Source organism: Ictalurus punctatus, chromosome 8 (genome assembly GCF_001660625.3).
Source record: "Ictalurus punctatus breed USDA103 chromosome 8, Coco_2.0, whole genome shotgun sequence".
In the NCBI taxonomy this organism is placed as follows: domain Eukaryota; kingdom Metazoa; phylum Chordata; class Actinopteri; order Siluriformes; family Ictaluridae; genus Ictalurus; species Ictalurus punctatus.
In genome coordinates, this window is record NC_030423.2 from 27811403 (window position 1) to 27831689 (window position 20287).

Consider the following 20287-nt stretch of genomic DNA (forward strand, 5'->3'; position numbering starts at 1 on the left):
CTTGTTTGTTTCTGTTTTATTTATTTATTTATTTATTTATTTATTTATTTATTTTTAATTATCTGACAAACTCTACAGCAAATTGCAGTAACTCTTTCCACTGTTCTGTGCTATCATTTGACGAAAAATGAGTCGCTGGTACACATCTGGCTGCAGCAGCAGAGCGTTAAAAAAAATCAGATGTCATATTTCTCTTTTTTTCTTGACAAAGAAAACAGAATTTCATGAGAAAAAAAACAGGCCACGCTGCCTGGAAAGAGATGAAGGAGCGAAAACCTGAAAAATATCACGGTTATAAAACAAAGCTGGGGTTTTTTAAAATGCATTTATTTCCCAGCCAGTTGGAACGAAGCACGTTGATAATCTTAAAATTGAGTGTTAAGCTGTCAGGTAAAGTGAGCCAGCGCTAAGACGCAGGACTCATCTTTCTCCGTATGCTATGACATATGCTAGCTTTCTCGGAGCAGCTGCTTTGCTAGCGTCTCGTCTGGCCTCGTACGGATCAGACTAAGATCAGGAGCTAAATTAGAGAGAGTTCCACGTACGTGTGGATCGACAGAGACAGGAGGAAGTCGAGGACTAAGTGTAATTAGAAGGCTGCCCGTATCTTTTATAGAGCCGTTAGCGGTTAGCAGCAGCAGGCGCACGGAGGCCTAAGAGGAAATTGGGCTCTTTTTTTTTTTTTTTTTTTCTTTTTCTGGTGTGTTAGCAGGACACACAGATCTGCTGAGACCTAAACAGGGCCTGGACCAAAATCAGCTTCCTCTAATGACCGGGATCAAAGCTTCTTTAATGTGGAGCTGCGATGAAGGTGGGTAATTTGCATCTCCCGAGCTCTCCCGAGTGTAATTAAAACCTTCACTATTCCAGAAGCCCTGCCCTTACGAGACCGGAGCGGTGGGGCGGGATGCGGATGAGGAAACTGTAGAAACTGTTCTGCGGGAATCTGTGATGAAAAATGAGCAGGTTTGGCTACAGACGTAGAGAAAAACAATCTATTCTTCTCCTCTTGATAATGATATTAGGTTAATGCTTCCAGTAAATACCGTATGTAAGGAATAAAACACCACAAATGGGGTGCTGTTATTGGAAAATAACCAACAACAGTTTGCTGCGATGAACGCAAAGTCAAGCAAACTCCGCAATATTCCGAGGGACTTGCAATTTTTCGAATTTACCAGCGGATTTTCTTTGGATTCGGTCATTCGATTCACGTGCGTCGAGCGCGAGTACGGCTAAAAGGTCTCGTTTACCAACAAACGTCACTGCGGAAGAAATCGCGAACTGCAATTTCGCCAATCCGTCTACTTTTCATCAATCAAGCCCATCCTATATCGTTTTCAAGTCATGTTTTCAACACGTCAATCGATACGTAAGCACAGAGTTAGTCTTACTACCCTGAAGTTGATTATTTTCCTAGAACAGCATGTCCTGAAGTGTTTTATTCCTCTTACACCGTGGCGATTTCTATCATTTAGAAAGGCACGTCATCATTTACATCCAGTTAGAGTTACTCTGAACGTCGTTGAACGTCCAGCAGACAAGTCACTCACGTTATAAACGGTCACTCCCTCACCAACCACGTAGTGCAAAACTCCCCGGTCCCGGAGATCTCGGAAAAACGTCGACACTGGAGACTCCTTCCAAAAAACGATAACTAAACTTCCTCACGAAACATTTGACCATATTACCAGTCAGACATCTTTTTCTATCTGTTTACGTGGTGCGTTTTCCAAACTAGTCCCTGTGTAAAGAAACATCGTATATTCAACGTGTTATATTAGAAACATCGCATTAATAGAACGCCGTGATTTGAATTAAAGCCAGAGCTGAAAGGAAATTTATCGACACTTTCCGACCAATCAGGTTCGCCGATTGAAGTTTAGCGATACGATAATAACTGTCTGGAAAATAATTGCTGTATATCTGCCTTTAATCACGCTGCTGTTTTTTCGATTCTTCATGCCGCTACAGTGACGTGGACGGGACATGCTCCGTGTCTCACTTCCTCGTTTGTCCTCACGCTTCTTTGCGATTGCGAAAACCATCACTGTAGCTCTCAGTTCAGCTTAATTTCATGTGAGGCCTGAATGGTTTCAATTCCACCGAGCAGCCTTTCATCTCTGCCGTTTCTCTCTTTTTTTTTTCTTTTTTCACCAGCGCGCTTTCTTCTACTCCTCACAAGCATGAATTCATTTGTGTCCATATGCGCGCACGCTTTGAACTCGCCTCGACTTCTTTCCGCACGACGGAGGAATAAAAACAAACATGTTCTCGAAGGCCTCGGTGGCAGAGCTGCGTGTCACCCTCGCGAGTCCTCAGAATTACGAACTACCTTCCTGTCAAAATCGCTGCGAGCGTGATCAAAGACGGGTTTCTATCGAGTCGCGCGTTTTGGTGTTTGTAGCAGTTAAAGCGAGTCGACCAAATACACAAGGTGTTATTAACGTTCCCCACCTATCTGCGTGTCCAGGGAAAGAAAGAACGAAGAAGGAAAAACAAAAAAAACATAACAGAATGAAGAGCAGTCGTGGAAAATGTGTGCAGACTAAACATAAACCTACAGCCTGATGTTAGCCAGACGTAGCTGTTACGTCACCACATGCCTTCTGGATTAGCGGAGCTCGACGCTATAGGTGGCAAAGGTTATGAGTATACACACTTTACTAATATCAACACTAGGGGTCCTGTCACTCTAAGCCAACACCCCCTCCCCCCGCCCCCACCACCATCTGACACCGTCTAGGTGGTACAGTCCAGTCGCTGCCACGCTCTTAAAACCTTCCCTGTGGTCCCTAGCTCGGCACGATCCCTTCCATGGCAGCCTCGGGGAGCATAATTCTTACACAATTATCCATTTAGGTGAAGAGGACGTGGTTTAAACTGCAACACATGTAGCCCTCGGCCTGCAAACAAAGAACAAAAGGTGGCTGCTGGAAGCCCTCCACCTTTACCTCCATAAAAACTCCTGCCAAGCCAATGGTCTATGCAGAAGCCACAATCTCTCCCATTGTGTCTATACACACACACACACACACACACACACGCACAGCACTAAAGACACATATAATAGGTGGGCAGTGTGGAGACGGAGGAACAGTCTAACTACCAAAGATTGCACAATATCGCAATATCCCTCCAATTAATTAATTAGCACTTTAAAAAAAAAAAAATATATATATATATATATATATATATATATATATATATATATATATATATATATATATATATATATATATACTGACCGTTTAGATTCAAGTGTTAACACTACTGTGGGATAAGAACAACATGCAGCAGTTTTTTGGCTGTAAAAGGAAGTTGTGAGAAAGAGAAGTAGACGGAAAACAGGCAACAAGATCCAGAACAGTGAGTCACATCCAGATAAAGAATCATCTCGGCGTCAGAATCAGATTAAAGAAAGAAAAAAAAAAGAAGAAAAAGGCAGAATAATCCTAGCATTAATGATAGTATCAAGTGTTGAAAAAGGTTAATCAGGGATTTTCCCTGACGGAACAAAAGCAGAGGTTTTGCTGCTGGTGGGGGAAATAACCTGGCGACAATCTGTGTGTGAAAAAAACACATTAATATATAATATATATATATATATATATATATATATATATATATATATATATATATATATATATATATTATCACAGCTATGACTATCACAGTATATGAAACATTTACAGTATGGGTCACACAGAGTTTTCGAAAATAGTCATTAAGGAGCAACAGATGACACCTACACTATAATGTGAACATTTGCGAAGCCTAAATAAAGCACTGATATACATTATTAAGTAAGTATGTGAGTACTGAAGTACTGAAATTTTACACCAAAAAAACAAACAAACAAACAAACAAAAAAAACAGCAGTTGTGTTTGCATTTCACAAAATATTTAAGCCGTTTACATCCACATTTATTTATTTATTTATTTATTTATTCATTCATTTATTTTATACACTCACAGAGCACTCTATAAGGAACATATGTACACCTACTCATTCACGCAATCATCTAATCAGCCAACGATGTGGCAGCAATGCGACGCGTAAACCCGTGCAGATACGGGCCAGGAGATTCGGGTCGCGTTCACGTCACCCGTCAGAATGCGGAGAAAACGTGATCTCGGTGATTTTGATCGTGGCGTGATATTGGTAGCAGACTGTCTGGTATGAGTATTTCTACATCTACTGATCTCCTGGAATTATTGACTGTAGAATCTGTAGGGATCACTCAGAATGGTGTAGGGATCACTCAGAATGCTTCTCCAGACGGACATGTTGATGAGAGACGTCACGGCGAATGGGCAGACACTGTCGAGCTGACAGAAAGGCTACAGTAACTCAGATAACCATTCTGTACAACTGTGGTGCGCAGAAAAGCATCTCATTATTCACAACACGTCGGACATCGAGGCGGATGGGCTAGAACAGCAGAAGTCCACTTCGGGTCTCGGTGAAGAACAGAAAGCTGAGGCTGTAGTCGCACCAAAACTGGACAGTTGAAGACAGTCACTGTATCTGAATCTAAAAGAACACCTTTGGGATGTGGGAGAACTTGAGATTCACAGTGATGAAAGTCCACCTGGAACTGCGTGATGCATTCGTATCAACGTGGACCAGAATCTCAAAGGAATGTTACCAGCAGTTTATGGAATCCATACCATGAAGAATTAAGGAAGGCCTTAACCAGTATTAGTATAGTTTTTCTCATCGGTAATACCTGTGCTAATAATCACAGGCGAAAAAATGCTCTGGGTTCATTCCAGTAGCCATATGGTGACCTTTTAACCCATAAAAGTATAAAAGGAATAATGTTACACTCGCACCTGCACACACGTCTGCTATCGGGTGGAGGGGGGGGGGGGGGGTGGACCAGCGGTATCTGTTTCTCTAAAAAAATTTCATATGACTTACTGAGTTGAAGATATAACCTACTGAGTATGTTATCATTGTGTTGCTGAACCGCTGAAGAGATGATCCGGGTCAATACGTCATCGCTTGCTCGAAACAGAACTGAATTAAATGCACAAATAAATGAAGGGACGGAAGATCTATCTGTACTTAATCATTCATTCATTCATTCGTCTTCAGTAAGTGTTTTATCCCGGTCAGGACTGTGGTGGATCTGGAGTCCCAGGAACACTGGACTTGATGTGGGAATACACCCTGGATGGGATGTCAGTCAACCTCAAGGCACCACTCATATTCACATCAAATCATAAGATCTGGCCAGGGTTAAGGAGACATAAAGTTCTGATCAGGGCATGAAGGTTAAAGAAGAATGAATTCTGTACTAGAATTGTTTTGTGGGTCTGTAAGGTTTAATGTTCTGAACTAGTGATCCACAGCTTAAAGGTTCAAATCCCAGGGCTGTCCAAAAACACGGCCTCATTGAAAAAAAAAAACACACCAAAAAGCTAAATGTAATAAATACACACGACCTTCTATCACACTATACTGAGGACGATCGCTCTCCATCCAGCTAGCGCAGCACAATAACACTGTTAGCGACCTTTAAAATAGAAAGGAATTCAAAGTCCGGGAGATTGGAGGAAGGTCTGGGCGCTCTTGGACATTGCAGATTTAACGACTTGTTGACTGATTCATCCCTGAGCTTCATATGAAGCTGAAAATGGACGGCAAGAAGGTCAACAAGCTTCTACAGGTCAAACACTCCCTCTTGAGTCCATACTAGCTATCATAAACATTCTTTACTAAGCAGCAATTTGTTTATTGCGACATTAACAATGGTGTGAGGATATAATAATAACACATGATGGGCCATGCTGTTACAGGAAAACATTCCACATCTGGATTTCCAAACTGAAGTGAATTATTTTCTCATAACAACATGACCCAAAGTGTTTTATTTCCTTTACACCACAGCATTTTGCCAACTATTACAATTTTAATGGTTTAATGAACGTGTCACACTGTTTACCAACGACTAAGACCTATAAACCATCATTCCTTCACCAGCCTCACTTCCTTCTCTCCCGACATTAATAAACGAATGTCCCGAAGACTTACCCGTGAGTCTGTTACAAAGCACTGACACTGGAGACTCCTTCCACAAATGTTACTTAAACTTTTCCTTACAGAAAGTTTCGCATATCAAGAAATATATTAAAAATAATTTTAAAAAAATCTTTAGAAATACAATAAGGTATCAGAACGAGCACGTTAATATAAACCTATTTATTTTACACCACTGTCAGGGTTTAAAAAAAAATAATAATGAATCACCGCCCGCCGATTTGAGAATTCAGATACAATTTGGTTTAAAACGCTATAGAAAAGCTAAAAAAAAAAAAAAAAAAAAAAGCTAGATAAAAGCTAAACATCTGGAACAGGAACGTATTGTACTGTACATGTGTGAAATTATAACACAAGTCATTATAAAATCATACACACAGCTGGAATGCGGTGATACCACTCATTTCCATTTCCTAGCCATGGGGCTTTTGTGCTTCTGTATAATTGGTTTATAGAATAACATGTTTCTGTTTACACTTGCACCCAGCCAGCAATATGGCAAGACGAGACGGAGGCTTTTGTAAACCACGGACAGAATGTGAAGCGAGGGCTTCAGTTACGGCCATTATCTCACTCTGGCTGAGCACCAAGAGATCATAGCGAACCAGGCACAACAGGGAAATATTATCATATAAAAGTTCAAGTTTTTTTTTTTTTCTTTCTTTTTAAAGAAGCTTAAGGCACATATTTGTTGTGGCTGCTGTTTTTAAAATAGAGGTGAACAAACAAGAGTTGTGCCCCTGCATGCACAGGAAAGGAAGTCTCAAACAGATAAGAGCTCATGACAAGCGCTATTGAATGTCACCGAATTCCTCCGTCCTGATTGAATCAGACTCCGAGCGGACTCGCCCTGCTGCATTTCATACACGGGCGTCAATTTGCATGAAACGTCGAGCGTGAACAGACCACCTGCTCAGAAACAATCTGAGATTCACATCTCCTGAGAAATGAAGATTCACCTCTTAACTCTCAGGTTCACTGTAACAAGACGAGACGGTTCCACACAGTGGGGGCATCAAAGAACGTCTTTCACTGAGTTTGATCGACGGTTCTTTAAGAGTTTTTTGAGAACTAAAAGAAATCCCAATCACGAACGTTCCTGCGAACGCAAACTGTTCTTTAACAAGAACGATTTAACAACAAAGTCTTCTCTAAAGAATCCAATGGAACACGTTTACAGTAAATCTTGATTCCGATTGGTCAGAACGTGTTGATTCATTTTCCATACACTTAACGTTATATTAATGCGCTCGTTCGATTATGCTATCGTTTCTAGAGTACCAACTCATTCAGTGGGACAGAAGACATTTATGTAATATTTATGGAAGGAGTCTCCAGTGTCAGTGCTTAAAAAAAAAATAAAATAAAAAAAAGCATACTAGCTATTCTGACCCTGACATTAGGGTTAAATAGTGATGTCATTGTTCTTGTGGCTTTAAATACTGAACTTTGTGTGTGTGTGTGTGTGTGTGTGTGTGTGTGTGTGTGATGATGATGACGATACACAATGCCACGGCAGAACCTCCGGCCAAAGCGCATCTCTAATGCAATGCAGTCATCCCCCCTCACACACACTCCAACCTCAGCTTCTAATGCGCCCTTTGTTTCCGAGCCTGTCGTTTATTACACTTAATGACTCTAGTAAACACGGGAAGTGTAATCCAGTGCGATCCATGTGCCATAACTCTGAGCTCCACAGTCCTCTCAGGGAGGGAACAGGAAAGCAGCAGGCGGCCATGACACCCCACACAGGAGGCCCAAAATAAACATAAAGGATGGGGAGAGGCGGGGCTTGGGGGGAGGTGGGGCTTTACATGCTGCACAGCCAATTACATGACACCAGTAGTGAGAGGAGTAACGGCCGGACATGGAGGAAGAGCTGGGGCTCCTCTCAGTCCCAAACACACTGAGCTGAGTCAGATTTACTGTTGTAAGGGTGGCAGGTCGTGTGTGTGTGTGTGTGTGTTGTGCATGGAGAGATTGGGATGAAAATCCCACAGTGCAGTCTCCAGACAGCAAAAAGCAGAGCACACTCTGAGCACGGTCAATACACACTATCAACACACCTTTCCCAAAATACACACACCACACACACTCTCAACAACCTCACACCAAATGCGCACACACACCACACACACTTCCAACAACCTCCAAATAAGCATGCCAGACAAACACATACACGTTAATACCTCATACCAACACACACTCTGAACAACCTCCCTCCAAAAACACACACCAAACAAGCAGTCCAAAACACACACACACACACACACACACACACAATGCCTCCTACCAAACATACCAAAACAACATCCTTTAACACCCTTTCAACAACCTTCCAACAAATACACACACTAAAAACACAATGCAAACACATACTCAAACACACTCTTCATACTCGCCACCAAACAACAACCTCCATGTACACCTGACTAAACACACTCACAGACCTACCTGACACCAACTACACACTCTCATTTTGAACATCCTCACACAACACATACAAACACACACACACACACACACACACCAAACACCATTCCAGTAAACATACCTTCTCAACAACCTCCCATCAAACACACATCAACACACAACAAGACAACAATCAACAATCAACAATCAACCGCTCACTAATGACACACACTGAATAATCTTCGCTCTATCTTTTTCATCCCGTTCCAGTCAGAAGTGTCATTATTTGTCAGACTGTCAGAGTTTGTTAGAACGACGTAAAGAAGTCCTTCTTTGTTCTACGCCTTCATAATAAAACATTGCGTCAGAGCAACACAGTACTTCTCACAACCACAGCTGGCTCCTTTCCTTTATCGTTTTATGTTGCATACATGAACTCTTGCACTTGGAGTGGTGTGCTATTAAACGTGATAACTTCCTGTGCCACAATCAGTCTTTTGTGAGCTGCACTGCGACTGAAGGCTCCTGTGTGGCAGCTGTGGGCTTGGACGCTGTAAAGCCCTCCATCATGCTAAGACAGAAACATCATTTTGAAATGGAGCAGGTTTTGATTAAGCTTGAATGACGGCTGCAGGCAAGGAGCAGAAAAACAAGAACATTATATTGTACTAAGAGAGGAAACACACAGTCATCATACAATCACACGCACACACTAGGCTAACACAATGACACTCTCTGTATTTGTATCTGTTTATTGGCCCAAATATTTATATCTTTCTGACGTGGGAGTTAAATCTGAAGTAGGAGTGGTGCCAACCCATTGCAGGGCACATTCACAAACATTCGCACACTACAGACCATTTGGAAATGCCACTGAGCCTACAATGCATGTACTTGGACTGGAGGAGGAAACCGGAGGACCCAGAGGAAACCCTCAAAGTATGGTGAGAACATGCAAACTCCACTCATACGGGGTGGAGGTGGGATTCGAACCCCTAACTCCAGAGGTGTGAGGCAAATTTCGCAAAATATAAACCAACTAGTAGCCTAAATTAAAGCAAGACATTCCTGACCAATCAGTAACTAAGGATAACCGAATGAATGCTGCAAATATATTGCACAACGATGATATTCGCGTCAATGAACATGGTAATCGTTTCTCCCTTTGAGCTTCGTATCTGACTTCTTGCTTGTCCGCATGAAAACAAAACTTCCTGCTTGGTAAATTTTTTTTTTGCTATTATTCCTAGTCCCTTGTAGCACACCTCTAATTTCAACATGATGCCATGTGAACCAAGCTTCATATCTGTATTTGTATTCACTTAGAACACATTATCTGTTCATTCCGAATAATGTATTCGTATTCGGTTACTCCACGTGCATCCCTTACCAATGACAGCGAGGGTGAAGTTGAGGGACACACTGCCGAAGCCATTGGCTGCCTGGCACACGTAGACTCCGGCGTCTTTGGCTTCCACGTTCTTGATCTTGAGGCCGTGGGGCAGAACGCGGTAACGGCTCCAGCCAGCGTTGACGTTTCGACCGTCCTTCGTCCAGAGCAGAAGGGGCGGAGGGTTACCTTCGACGGGGCATGGCAGCCGGATATTACGACCCAGCTGCGCGATCTGCTTCTCCTCCACCACACTACTCACCCACGGTGGTCCTAGAGTCAAAAGAAATGGGGCAACTGTCAAAATCAAACAAAAATGATAACACTGTTATCTCCAAAGCATCAGTGAGTCTGGGGTCGACCAAGTTCTGGCACCCCTGAAAGGGTCTTGCTTAGGCCCCAACAGTGGCTTTTCGACAGTCCTGAGATTGTAACTCTGAACACAGAACGCATCAGTGAATGGAAACAAGCGAGTCACGAAAGGCAGCGACTATAATAACCATGCTAATGGCTGGCTTCCGTGCCTTGTTAGCGGTGTTTGTATTTCAGCCCAAACCAGCCCTCTAACCATAAACTAATGTCAGACCGAATGCACCTTAATAGGTCAAGAGGGGTCTGTTATACTTTACATAATTTGTGTTTGCCTGCAAATGCAATGTCTGGGTAAGGTTAGGAACACATCCACAAAGAACCCGCCTACTGAATAATATTCATGTGTACTGGGTTTAATTCACATCAGACAAGATTGTTCTTTTGTTGTTTTTTCAAGGTGATTTAGGCATGCACGAGAGCACGGAAGCCAGAGAAGTGAAGGAAATATGTGGAAAATGAAACAGAGGTTCAAAACCAGGCTATGGTGTCGAGCTCGTCCTTACACAACTCCTAAAACAAGCTGTAGATCCGAGTTTTAAGCTTTAAAAATCCCAAATTTATCAGCACTTTCTGAGAATTAATAAGAGTCAGGGCACTTTAGCGCATGGTTCTGTCTGGTTTTCATGGCCTTGCTGTGCACAAGGCCCTTTTCATCCACTTTCTCTCAGCCTGCTAGCGGAGACTCCCATGAGGACCAGCTTTCCATTTCCTTTGGCCCATTTGAGCTGATTCACTCTCATTCATGCCTGGCACAGTCACATCCTGTTGCCTGCTTGAGAAACTACCCCAGCAACCAAAGATGATGGAAATTGGGGAAAAAAAAAAAAAAAAAAAAACTGTCAAATTTCCCAAATTATTTTCATTTTCCTTCAGCTCCCTCGGAATGTTCTTACTGGCGTGAAGCGTTTTCACCTGAAACCATTGGTCACCTTCCAGGAACATGCCACGTGGGCCAAGTGAAAGGAAAAGTAAGGGTTGTTTTGGCGCTGGAATTAAATCACGGTGCATTCCTGAATGTTTCACAAAGACGTCCTTACTGAAAAATATTGCTTTGTGATTCTAAAATGGCAGAAAAATAATAATCTCTCCAAATACTGCAAGGATAGATGGTTAAAGAACACAACAGGTGTGGCAGAGACCGAAAAGGAAACATCATCGTTCAGCCAACGTGGCAATTTGAAGCAATTTGTAGGTTAAGAAATGTTAACAAGAGGGTTTGGCACTTAATGAAGCTCTAATTTTATGACAATGTGTGTTTTATTAACAGGGCCACACGATGAGAGGAGGGGTCTTATGCACATTCTTATGGGTGAGATTTTTAATAGTCCAAAAGTTTGTACACCCCCCCCCCCCCCCCCCATTGGTTTCTGGATGAAAGATGGAAAATGAACCCTGTTTAAGAATTTATATCACAAAAGTAAAAAAAAAAACAAAAAAAAGAGGGGAGTGTTTGACATCTGGCAAACGCGATGTCAGGAAGAACGGCAAAGTCTGAGTCATCAAGGTGGAGTTAGAAAACTATTACACGAAAGGAGTTAGAGTCACATTTAAAGCAAACAGTGCGTGTACGCACATTTTTACAACAACATATAACACATTTACAAAGAGTTAAAAAAAAAAACAAACATAATTCGACCTCTTTTGTTCCTTATGATAGTGAAGAAACATCTGTAAAACCCAACGTGTAAAAAGTCTCTCTGCTGTAAACTGAATTTCTTTGTCTTCATTATTTTCTCCGAAGGATACGCAAACGTTTTCACTCAGCTGTATGTATTTTAAGTTTGCTGAGTCGCTAAACTGGAGTAGACACAATACACCAGTAAAAATCCAACTGCAGTTCTTTGGTTAAGCCTCTGGAGTACTCTTAAAAGTTCTATGTGGAACTCTGAATCAGTGTTTTCCTGTCAAAAGGAGCCTAAGAGCAGGTGATTATCCAATCAACCCTTGAAGAACACATTTTCTTTTTTTTCTAATCTTCACAAAGTAAACTGATAACGGGAGAAAAAAAAACCACACTTTAAAAAAAATAAAATAAAATAAACAATGTAGGACATCCAATCACCTACTTGTTACTATACCTTCGTAATTTTACACTTTTAATCAGTTATATGCTTTTTTGTTTGTTTTTAATTATTGTAAAATATCTTATTTTGTCGTTAAAGAAACGTTTTTTTTTTTTTTTTTTCTTTTTTCAACTTCATATATTTTCTATGTAAAGAATACAAACACAAGGAGTCGTGTTACCAACCTGAATTGGATTATTTTCCAATAACCGCACATTTTGAAGTGTTTTACTTAGCTATAAAGTCGTTCTCTCACAAGCCTCTCTTTTCCTCCATCTTAAAGTTAATACGACAAAAATAAATAAATAAATAAAATGATTGTCATGTTACAGAGAAATCCCGAACGTGTACGCTTCTCAGTTCTGAAGGCTGGTGGAAAACGTACTGACTGTCACAAAGCGCTCACACTGGAGACTCCTTCCATAAACGTTAAACCTTGATGGAATAAATGATAAAGTCCCATGTGTATGTTTGTACTACAGAAACGATCACCTATTAGAGCGAGGGCGTAAATATAAACCTGTGACAGAAAACTAATCGACACCTTCTGACCAATCAGATTTGAGAATTTCAGCAGTGCCGTGGTTTAAAGTAATTTAAGTGACAACGCCAGAAGACGTGCCGTCTCGCTCAACCACACGAGATGTGTGTTTATTACGTAACGTTCTCACTTTGAGGTTGATCAAGGAGATCAGCACTATTTATACAGCCTCTACACTGAAAACCAAATCACACACACTCATATAGTGATGACCAAACACACACCTGATGCACTACAAGCACGCACACGTTGTTCTGTATACACACCAGGCTTGGGTGTGTTTCCATTCTAAAGCCTCTTGAATTTGGAAATGATGGACATTTTAAAAAGACTGTAAGAAGAGAAAGGACAAGTCTTCATTTTTATCAACAAACGTCCCAGTAATCCTGTGGGCCGGTGCCGGAACACGAGCGAGTCGGAATGGCCGAGGACCCACGAAGCCTTTCGCTGGACACCATATTCATTTAGGACAGCTGAAAGTGATGTCAGATTTACCTGCTCTGTTATTCTCACATGAGTTATTCATTTCTGAACAGGCTTTCCATGCTCTTTTATCTCCGTTTGCTGCCGTAATGCTTTACAGAAAAAGAGATAGTGTATAGTAGTCTGTGTGTATTACAAACTCACAACGCTCTGAATACACAAACTGACAGATTTATACGCTGGCTTTGTCTTTTGCAGTCTTTCATTGGAAATGGAGCGTAGATTTAAAAAAGGAGACACACAGAAGACTTGCATACTGTCACTTTTAATTTAAAGCTGTCTTAGACGTAGGGGTGTGTATGTGTGTGTGTGTGTGTGTGTGTGTGAGTGCATGGGGAGCGAGAAACTGAGAGGCTTCCATATGGGCACAGGCATATGGACTACCACATATCACTTAAAAGCAACCCAGCATGTCTGTCTCAGCCAGCCGTCTTTGTTTCAGACATCTTGATATGAGCTCTTGAATTTTGGGGAGGATTTATGGACACGAGGCTCCCAGACTGCAGAGCTTTGAATGCCAAGCAGCTTCGGAACCTTCAAAAAGCCTGACAGCATGTTGCTCGGATAAACGATAATGATGGAGAAAGTGGCACGGCCATCAAACACGTGCGAGCGGCCTGAGAAAGGAAGACGGTGTGTGACAGAGAGAGAGATAGAGAGAGAGAGAGAGATGGAGAGAGTGTGTCCCCGTGATGGTAGAACCCTTCAGTCAAGCCACACTGCAGCTGCTGGAAATCTGTTCAGCAGAAACTGCGACTAAACACGGATTTTAAAGGATCTGCGGTTATACAGGCAACAAACTGGTGACCCTGCCACCTGCTTTGCTATAAAATTGAAAGAAGTGGTTTTAAAAAACGCAACTTCCACCCGGATTTATAGACTAAACGTGAGAACTGATAGTCATTAAGCTTAAAAATATATACTTTGCCGAAAAGTTCTTATATTGGCTAGTGATGAGGTAAACGGTTTGCTCTTAAATATGAAAATGATCTGCGGGCTCCGAAAAAAAAGGGTTCCTTAAAGGTTCCTTCATTTGGTGAACTGTACTAGTTTTCCAAAGGTGAACTTTTTTCTTTTTTTTTCCGAAAAAAGGAAAACCGTAGAGGATGTTTTATATAGAACCTATAAATGTTTCCCCAGATGGACATACCGACAAACTGGGTTTCCAAAAAACTGGTGAATCCTGCTACCTTCTTTGCTCTTAAAAGTTATATTGCCCTAAAAGTTCCTTATATTGGCCGGTGATAAGTTAAAACATTTGCTCATATATGTATACATATATATAATCAACATAAGCTGCAGGGTCTTAAAACAAGGTTCCTTAAAAGTTCCTTGAATAATTAATGCTTCTACTTTCCGAAAAGGAAACCCATAGGAGAGTGTTTACATAGAAACTATAAGAGGTTCCCCAGGTGGACAGACTGAAGGACGGTTCTAGATTTCCAAAGGGGAACCTTTTCTGAAAAGGAAACCACCTTTTAAAGTGTTCTACATGGTTCCTCCAGATGGAACATTTAAGAGTGTTTACATTAATTAGTAATGAATTTAGTTATGTTCCATGTGGTGCATTAAAAGGTTCTTCTTTCTGTCTCTCCAGGGAACCCTAAGAGATGAAGAATCCAACAACAGAGTTTCCTTTTAATCTGAACTTGAAAGTAGAACCAACCTTAGAAGCCTTAATTAATCCTAGTGGTTCGGAGCGATAATTCTTGATATTTTTCGTTTACTCGCTCTAGACACAGATTGTGAAATTATTTAGCACGTAATCTTTAGAAAGATACGAACAAATCCTTTCAAGCTGTCTTCAATGACCATGTCCTTTGGTCCATTTGGATGTTTAAGACCAACAGTTGCTGGTAACATGTGGTAGGTTTCAAGATGACAGTGCGGTAGCATGCAGCGGCCACTTCTGGTCCACTAATATGGGGCATGTTACGTGTAGCCTACATCAATTTGGAAACGGTTTAAACAGATGTACATTGGAAGCACCGGTGTACATGTCTTCATTCACCAAATTCTGCTGAACATTGGAGAACAAAGCTCAGGAAGAATAAATGATGGACTGCGAGATGAGCTGTGAGACCTCGGGCTTCTACGTGAACCAGGCCCTGGGACTGTGGTATTGCCTGATGCTGCTGGCCGGAAGAGAGGGTGCTGAAAACAGTGTACGAGGCAGCGGAAGCATGGAAAGAGAGTCGGCATACATGCTAGGCTAAAGGCTAACCCAGGCCGTCCAGCTCTACCATCCATTCTCCTCTCCAATGTTCTCTCGCTTGACAATAAACTGGGCCTACTCAAACTACAGTGTGAAATCAGGGACTGCTGTGTTTTAATTTTTATGGAAACATGACTCCATGACAGCATTCCGGACATAGCCATTCAGATAGCCGGGCTAACCGCACATCGCACCGACAGGATAGCAGCATGGTCCAGAAAGACTTGCGGAGGTGGTCTGTGTGTTTACATAAACAACAAATGGTGCAGGAATGCCATTGTGGTTTTAAGCTACTGTTCATCGCTGGTGAAGTTTATGACTGTGAAATGCCGACCATATTACCTGCCCAGAGAGTTTCCCACCCTGCTCATTGTCACGGTGTACATTCCACAAAAATTACATTTATGTAAAGATGCTGATCATAGACTTCAGTTCATCATTCAACTCAATCATCCTACGACAAATGAGAACAAAGCTGAGCCTGTGCTAGGTTTAAATACCTCCCTCTGCAACTGGATCCTGGTCTTTCTGACCGGGAGACCCCAGTCCGTCAGGATCAGAAACTCCACCTCCAGCACCACCACACTGAAAACTGGTACCCCCCAGGGTTGTTTGCTCAGTCCACTGCTGTTTACCCTGTTGACTCATGACTGTGCTGCAAAGTTCAGTTCTAATCACATCAAGTTTGCTGATGACACTACAGTTGTGGGCCTCATCAGCAACGATGATGAGTCAGCGTCCAGGGAGGAGGTGAACCAGCTCGCAGAATGGTGTAGAGACAACAATCTATCTCTTAATGTTGATAAGAGTAAAGAGATGATTGTCGACTTCAGGTGAACCCAAGCGGACCACTCGCCACTGCATATCAACGGAACAACTGTAGACAGAGTCAAAAGATCCAAGTTTCTTGGTGTGCACATGACAGGACCTCTCCTGGACTCTCATCACCACCTGCTTAGTCAAGAAAGCCCAGCAGCACGTCCACTTCCTGCAGAGACTGAAGAGAGCCAAAGTTCCCCTTCCCATCCTCACCTCCTTCTACAGAGGGACGCTAGAGAGCGTCATGACCAGCTGTCTCACTGTGTGGTACAGGAACTGCACAGCCTCCGATCACAAGACCCTACAGCAGATAGTGAGGACCGCAGGGTCTCTCTACCCACCATCAACACCTCATTCAACAACCACTGCATCCGCAAAGCCATCAGTATTACGGACGACCTCTCACTCCTCTTATGGACTGTTCACCCTCCTGCCATCTAGCAGAAGGTACAGTGGCATCCGTGCTACCACCAGCAGACTCTGTAACAGTTTCTTCCCTGAGGCAGTCAGATTACTCAACATCCTGCTGCCTCCCAATACTCACATGGGCTAGTCGAACACCTAACCCAGTAAGACTCGTACCACTGCACACACACTAACCTAGTAAGACTCAGTACTACTGCACACTGTACTTTACATAAAGTACCTGCATCAGTCACTTTATACTATGGAACTTTTTTTTGCTGCCACTATTGCTGCTACACTACGAAAAAACACTTGACCTGAAAGCTGGCACATTGCATAATCTAACAGAAAATCCTGTCCATGCTGGAAAACATACTTTTCTTTACAGAGTGCTGTAGTATACAGTCATTACATGGCATTTTTCTTTTCATGGTATGTGTCAGCAGCAGGAATGCATCCACTACTACTTCCTGTGCAGAAGAAACTGAGATAACGCATCAGCCAATCAGAAGACACGGCTAGGTAGGTTATCTCAAGCTTGATCTCATGGTATCATGTGATTTAGTGGCATCACTCTTCTCCTCCCCTTGGCTCCAAAATAGCTGTACACAGTAGGATTGTGTTTATTTTCAGTGATACATCAGTTAGACCAAACATGGCTCATGGCTTTGGTATGTGGCTCCTTTATCTCGGGGTGATAATGCCGACAACTGACGCCTGTGATTGTTTGCCCCGATGCTCAGGCTATGAATCTCAGCATGGGGTCAAGGCTTGGTAAACATGCAAGCCTCCATCTCTCCTGGCACACAAAGACCATGAGTTCTCCCTATGCATCTCTGCATTTTTGTTTCTGAGGACCATAATCAGACCTGCCATTGGTGCTAAGATACTTGAAAAATCTAAGTGTACTCTTTAAAAAGCACTATATTAACTATATGTATATATGAACTGGGTAAAAGTGTTATACACTTTGATGAAGAGTTTTACATGGAACCAGTAAGGATTCCCCCTAAAGACGATCATTGAAGATACATTTTTTAAACTGTAGAACCCATTCATAAAGCTATAAGAATGTGAAAATTTTCAAATGTATATTCCCGTAGGTTCTTCACTTTGTACTTCCGGAGGAACTCCCAGAAGACGTGTCATTCTATAACAGACTGTTCTTAGCTTCAACAAAAAGTTCCTACTTAAAAAGTTCCTACCCTTACACTTTATTGTAGGGTTCTTACATAAAACATTTAAGGGTTCCCCCAGAACCATTGCACTATCAAATAACCATGAAGGGTTTCAACTACACCAGTGTTCTCCTCTTTCAGCGGGTTTCAAGTTAAAGTTTTCTGGAGCTAAGGACTGTTAACTACCCAAAGAATCCTTGAGGAACTCGATTTTCTTAGAATGTCCAGATCCAGAGAACCCTTGAGGAACCTTTTTATTTCTAACAGTGTTCCAGTCTTTTTTTTCTAACAGTGTTCCAGTCTTGGAGCCAACTGAGACACCAGACTGAAGCTACAATTGTGATGGATCTCAGCTTGACAACTGGAGTAATGAAACCTCAAGCTCTCGAGATCTCCTTTCAACACCAGCTGCCTTCGTTCGTGACTTATGGAGAGGTGACTGAGGGAGTGTGTGTGCTGGACTGAGGGAGTGTGTGTGCTGGACTGAATCACAGTAACGCTGACTAGCTTTGTTATTGCTCAGCATTTCAGACCTGCTGCTGTGAAATACTAAACCTGTGAGTCACTCCAGCGTAAGATAGCACCCTATATACCTTCCTCCTGAAGAACACCACGGGTTGGGACCACAGGGAAAAGTCCTAGCGCGCCAACCTGGCCTCATAAACGCACCAACCGCCTGGCAGGGGCGCAAGATAATTCGGGCTAACTGGAGCTCCAGCAGAGTAACGAGCACCTGTATATTACAAGTATTATTTGTGAAGAAAAAAAAAAGCCGAGCCCAAGGCGATCACACGCAACCTTTCTATTCCTGATTTGCTCCTTTTCTGTCTCCAATCTCCCTCTGTAATCATCTTATTCACTTTATATCTCCGTCCTTTTGTGTCTCTGCTGAATGTTTGTGTCTTGAACCTTTTCTTCAGTTAGGTCTTTGCCTGTCAGAGCAAGACATGCTATAAAAAAAAAGAAAAGAAAAAAAAAAAATACATGCTATGCTTCATCCTCCTTTTAAGCTGTAAGGCTTCATTTTTTTTTAAAAAGCTTTTTAGATTCCTCACTCCTCCCTCAGTCTGACCTAAAGCAACGACCCAGAAGTCCATCGCCAGCGACCCACGAATAATGGACCCAAGCTGCACTTAGAGAAATGCGAAAACGAATAAGCTCGATTTTTGTTGAGCGCTGCAATCTCGGGCCTCTGAAAAAACATGTCAGTTGAACAAATACACACACTGGGGATGTTCAGAAGCATTGTGGTGGCAAGATCGCGTCTTTCAGAGCTGACGTCGCAAGCGGCGCAGGCTGGTTAGCTTGGACAGCTGTAATCCTCTCGGTGAATTGCTGAGTAATCCCACCTGTAAAAGGCAAGACAAAAGGAGATCTGCAGGAGCAGCCCGAGAGCTTCCCACACCCAGAGAAGTGATCCAGGAGAACATCGCTCCGACAGGAACGGGCTGAAAAATGGAGGAACAGCGGCAATCTTTCTTTTTCACAACACATTGCCTTGCTTCCACCTGTGCAAACACTCCACCCGACCACAAGCAACAAGTATACGAGTGGATCAGACTCACATGACGGGATACCGCCGAACTCCCGGAGCTATTCATGCTCTCAAACATTAAACTGATAAAAAAGAAAGGGAGGGGAAAAAAAAAAGAAAAGAAAAAAGTTCAAAGGCTCAGCGCTCTCCTTTATGTTTTAATGCCTCCTCCATAAATACCGACGCTTCTCAAATAGCTGCGTCGGAGTGATGCCGCACGAGAGCAAGCGCAGCTCATTAAGCGCCTTGTTTACCCGAGGTACTGCAGGCTGAAATACTGCGGCCCGGCCTTTTGATAAAGTGAGTCGTTTCGGGCAGATCGGTACTACAAAGGCGAGCCCGGGCCCATCAAAACACGACAAGAGTGCTGCTTCTCATCTGCTTTTAAAAAATATAAGGAGGAAAAGTGTGCTATGCTTCTCAGATTGAACGCAAAGTTGATCTTAACATGCTCCATGTATGTGTGTATATATCTGTGTGTGTGTGTGTGTGTGTGTGTGTATGTGTGTGTGTGTGTAGTCTCTGAATACGAGTCATGAACATCATGTTCAAATTTAATAACTGAACCATTTTCCCATTTAAGAGTGTCGGTTAACTGGCTCAGCATTTACAGCGCCAAAGAACACACACAGTCCGAAAGATCTGCCAAACAAACCTTTGTTTTTATTTTATTTTTATTTATTTATTTATTTATTTATTTATTTAGACTAAAAAAGCTTTTTTGCTAAGAATGTAAAAAGGTAAACTTTGTTTGTTTTTGTTTCCTTCCCTAACCCCTTTTAGACACATGCCAGGCTTTTCTGAAAGTCTGTTAATAGTGATCTTG

The 20287-nt window shown here is 42.2% G+C and overlaps 1 protein-coding gene across 1 annotated transcript in view; it reads right to left on the minus strand.

Moving 5' to 3' along the window:
- Positions 1 to 20287, minus strand: part of fgfrl1b (fibroblast growth factor receptor like 1b) — a 43978-nt gene that overhangs the window by 14217 nt on the left and 9474 nt on the right. The window contains exon 3 of the mRNA XM_017475099.3: positions 9852 to 10124. Within this exon, the coding sequence (XP_017330588.1) occupies positions 9852 to 10124 (273 nt within the window). The remainder of the gene's footprint in view (positions 1 to 9851; positions 10125 to 20287) is intronic.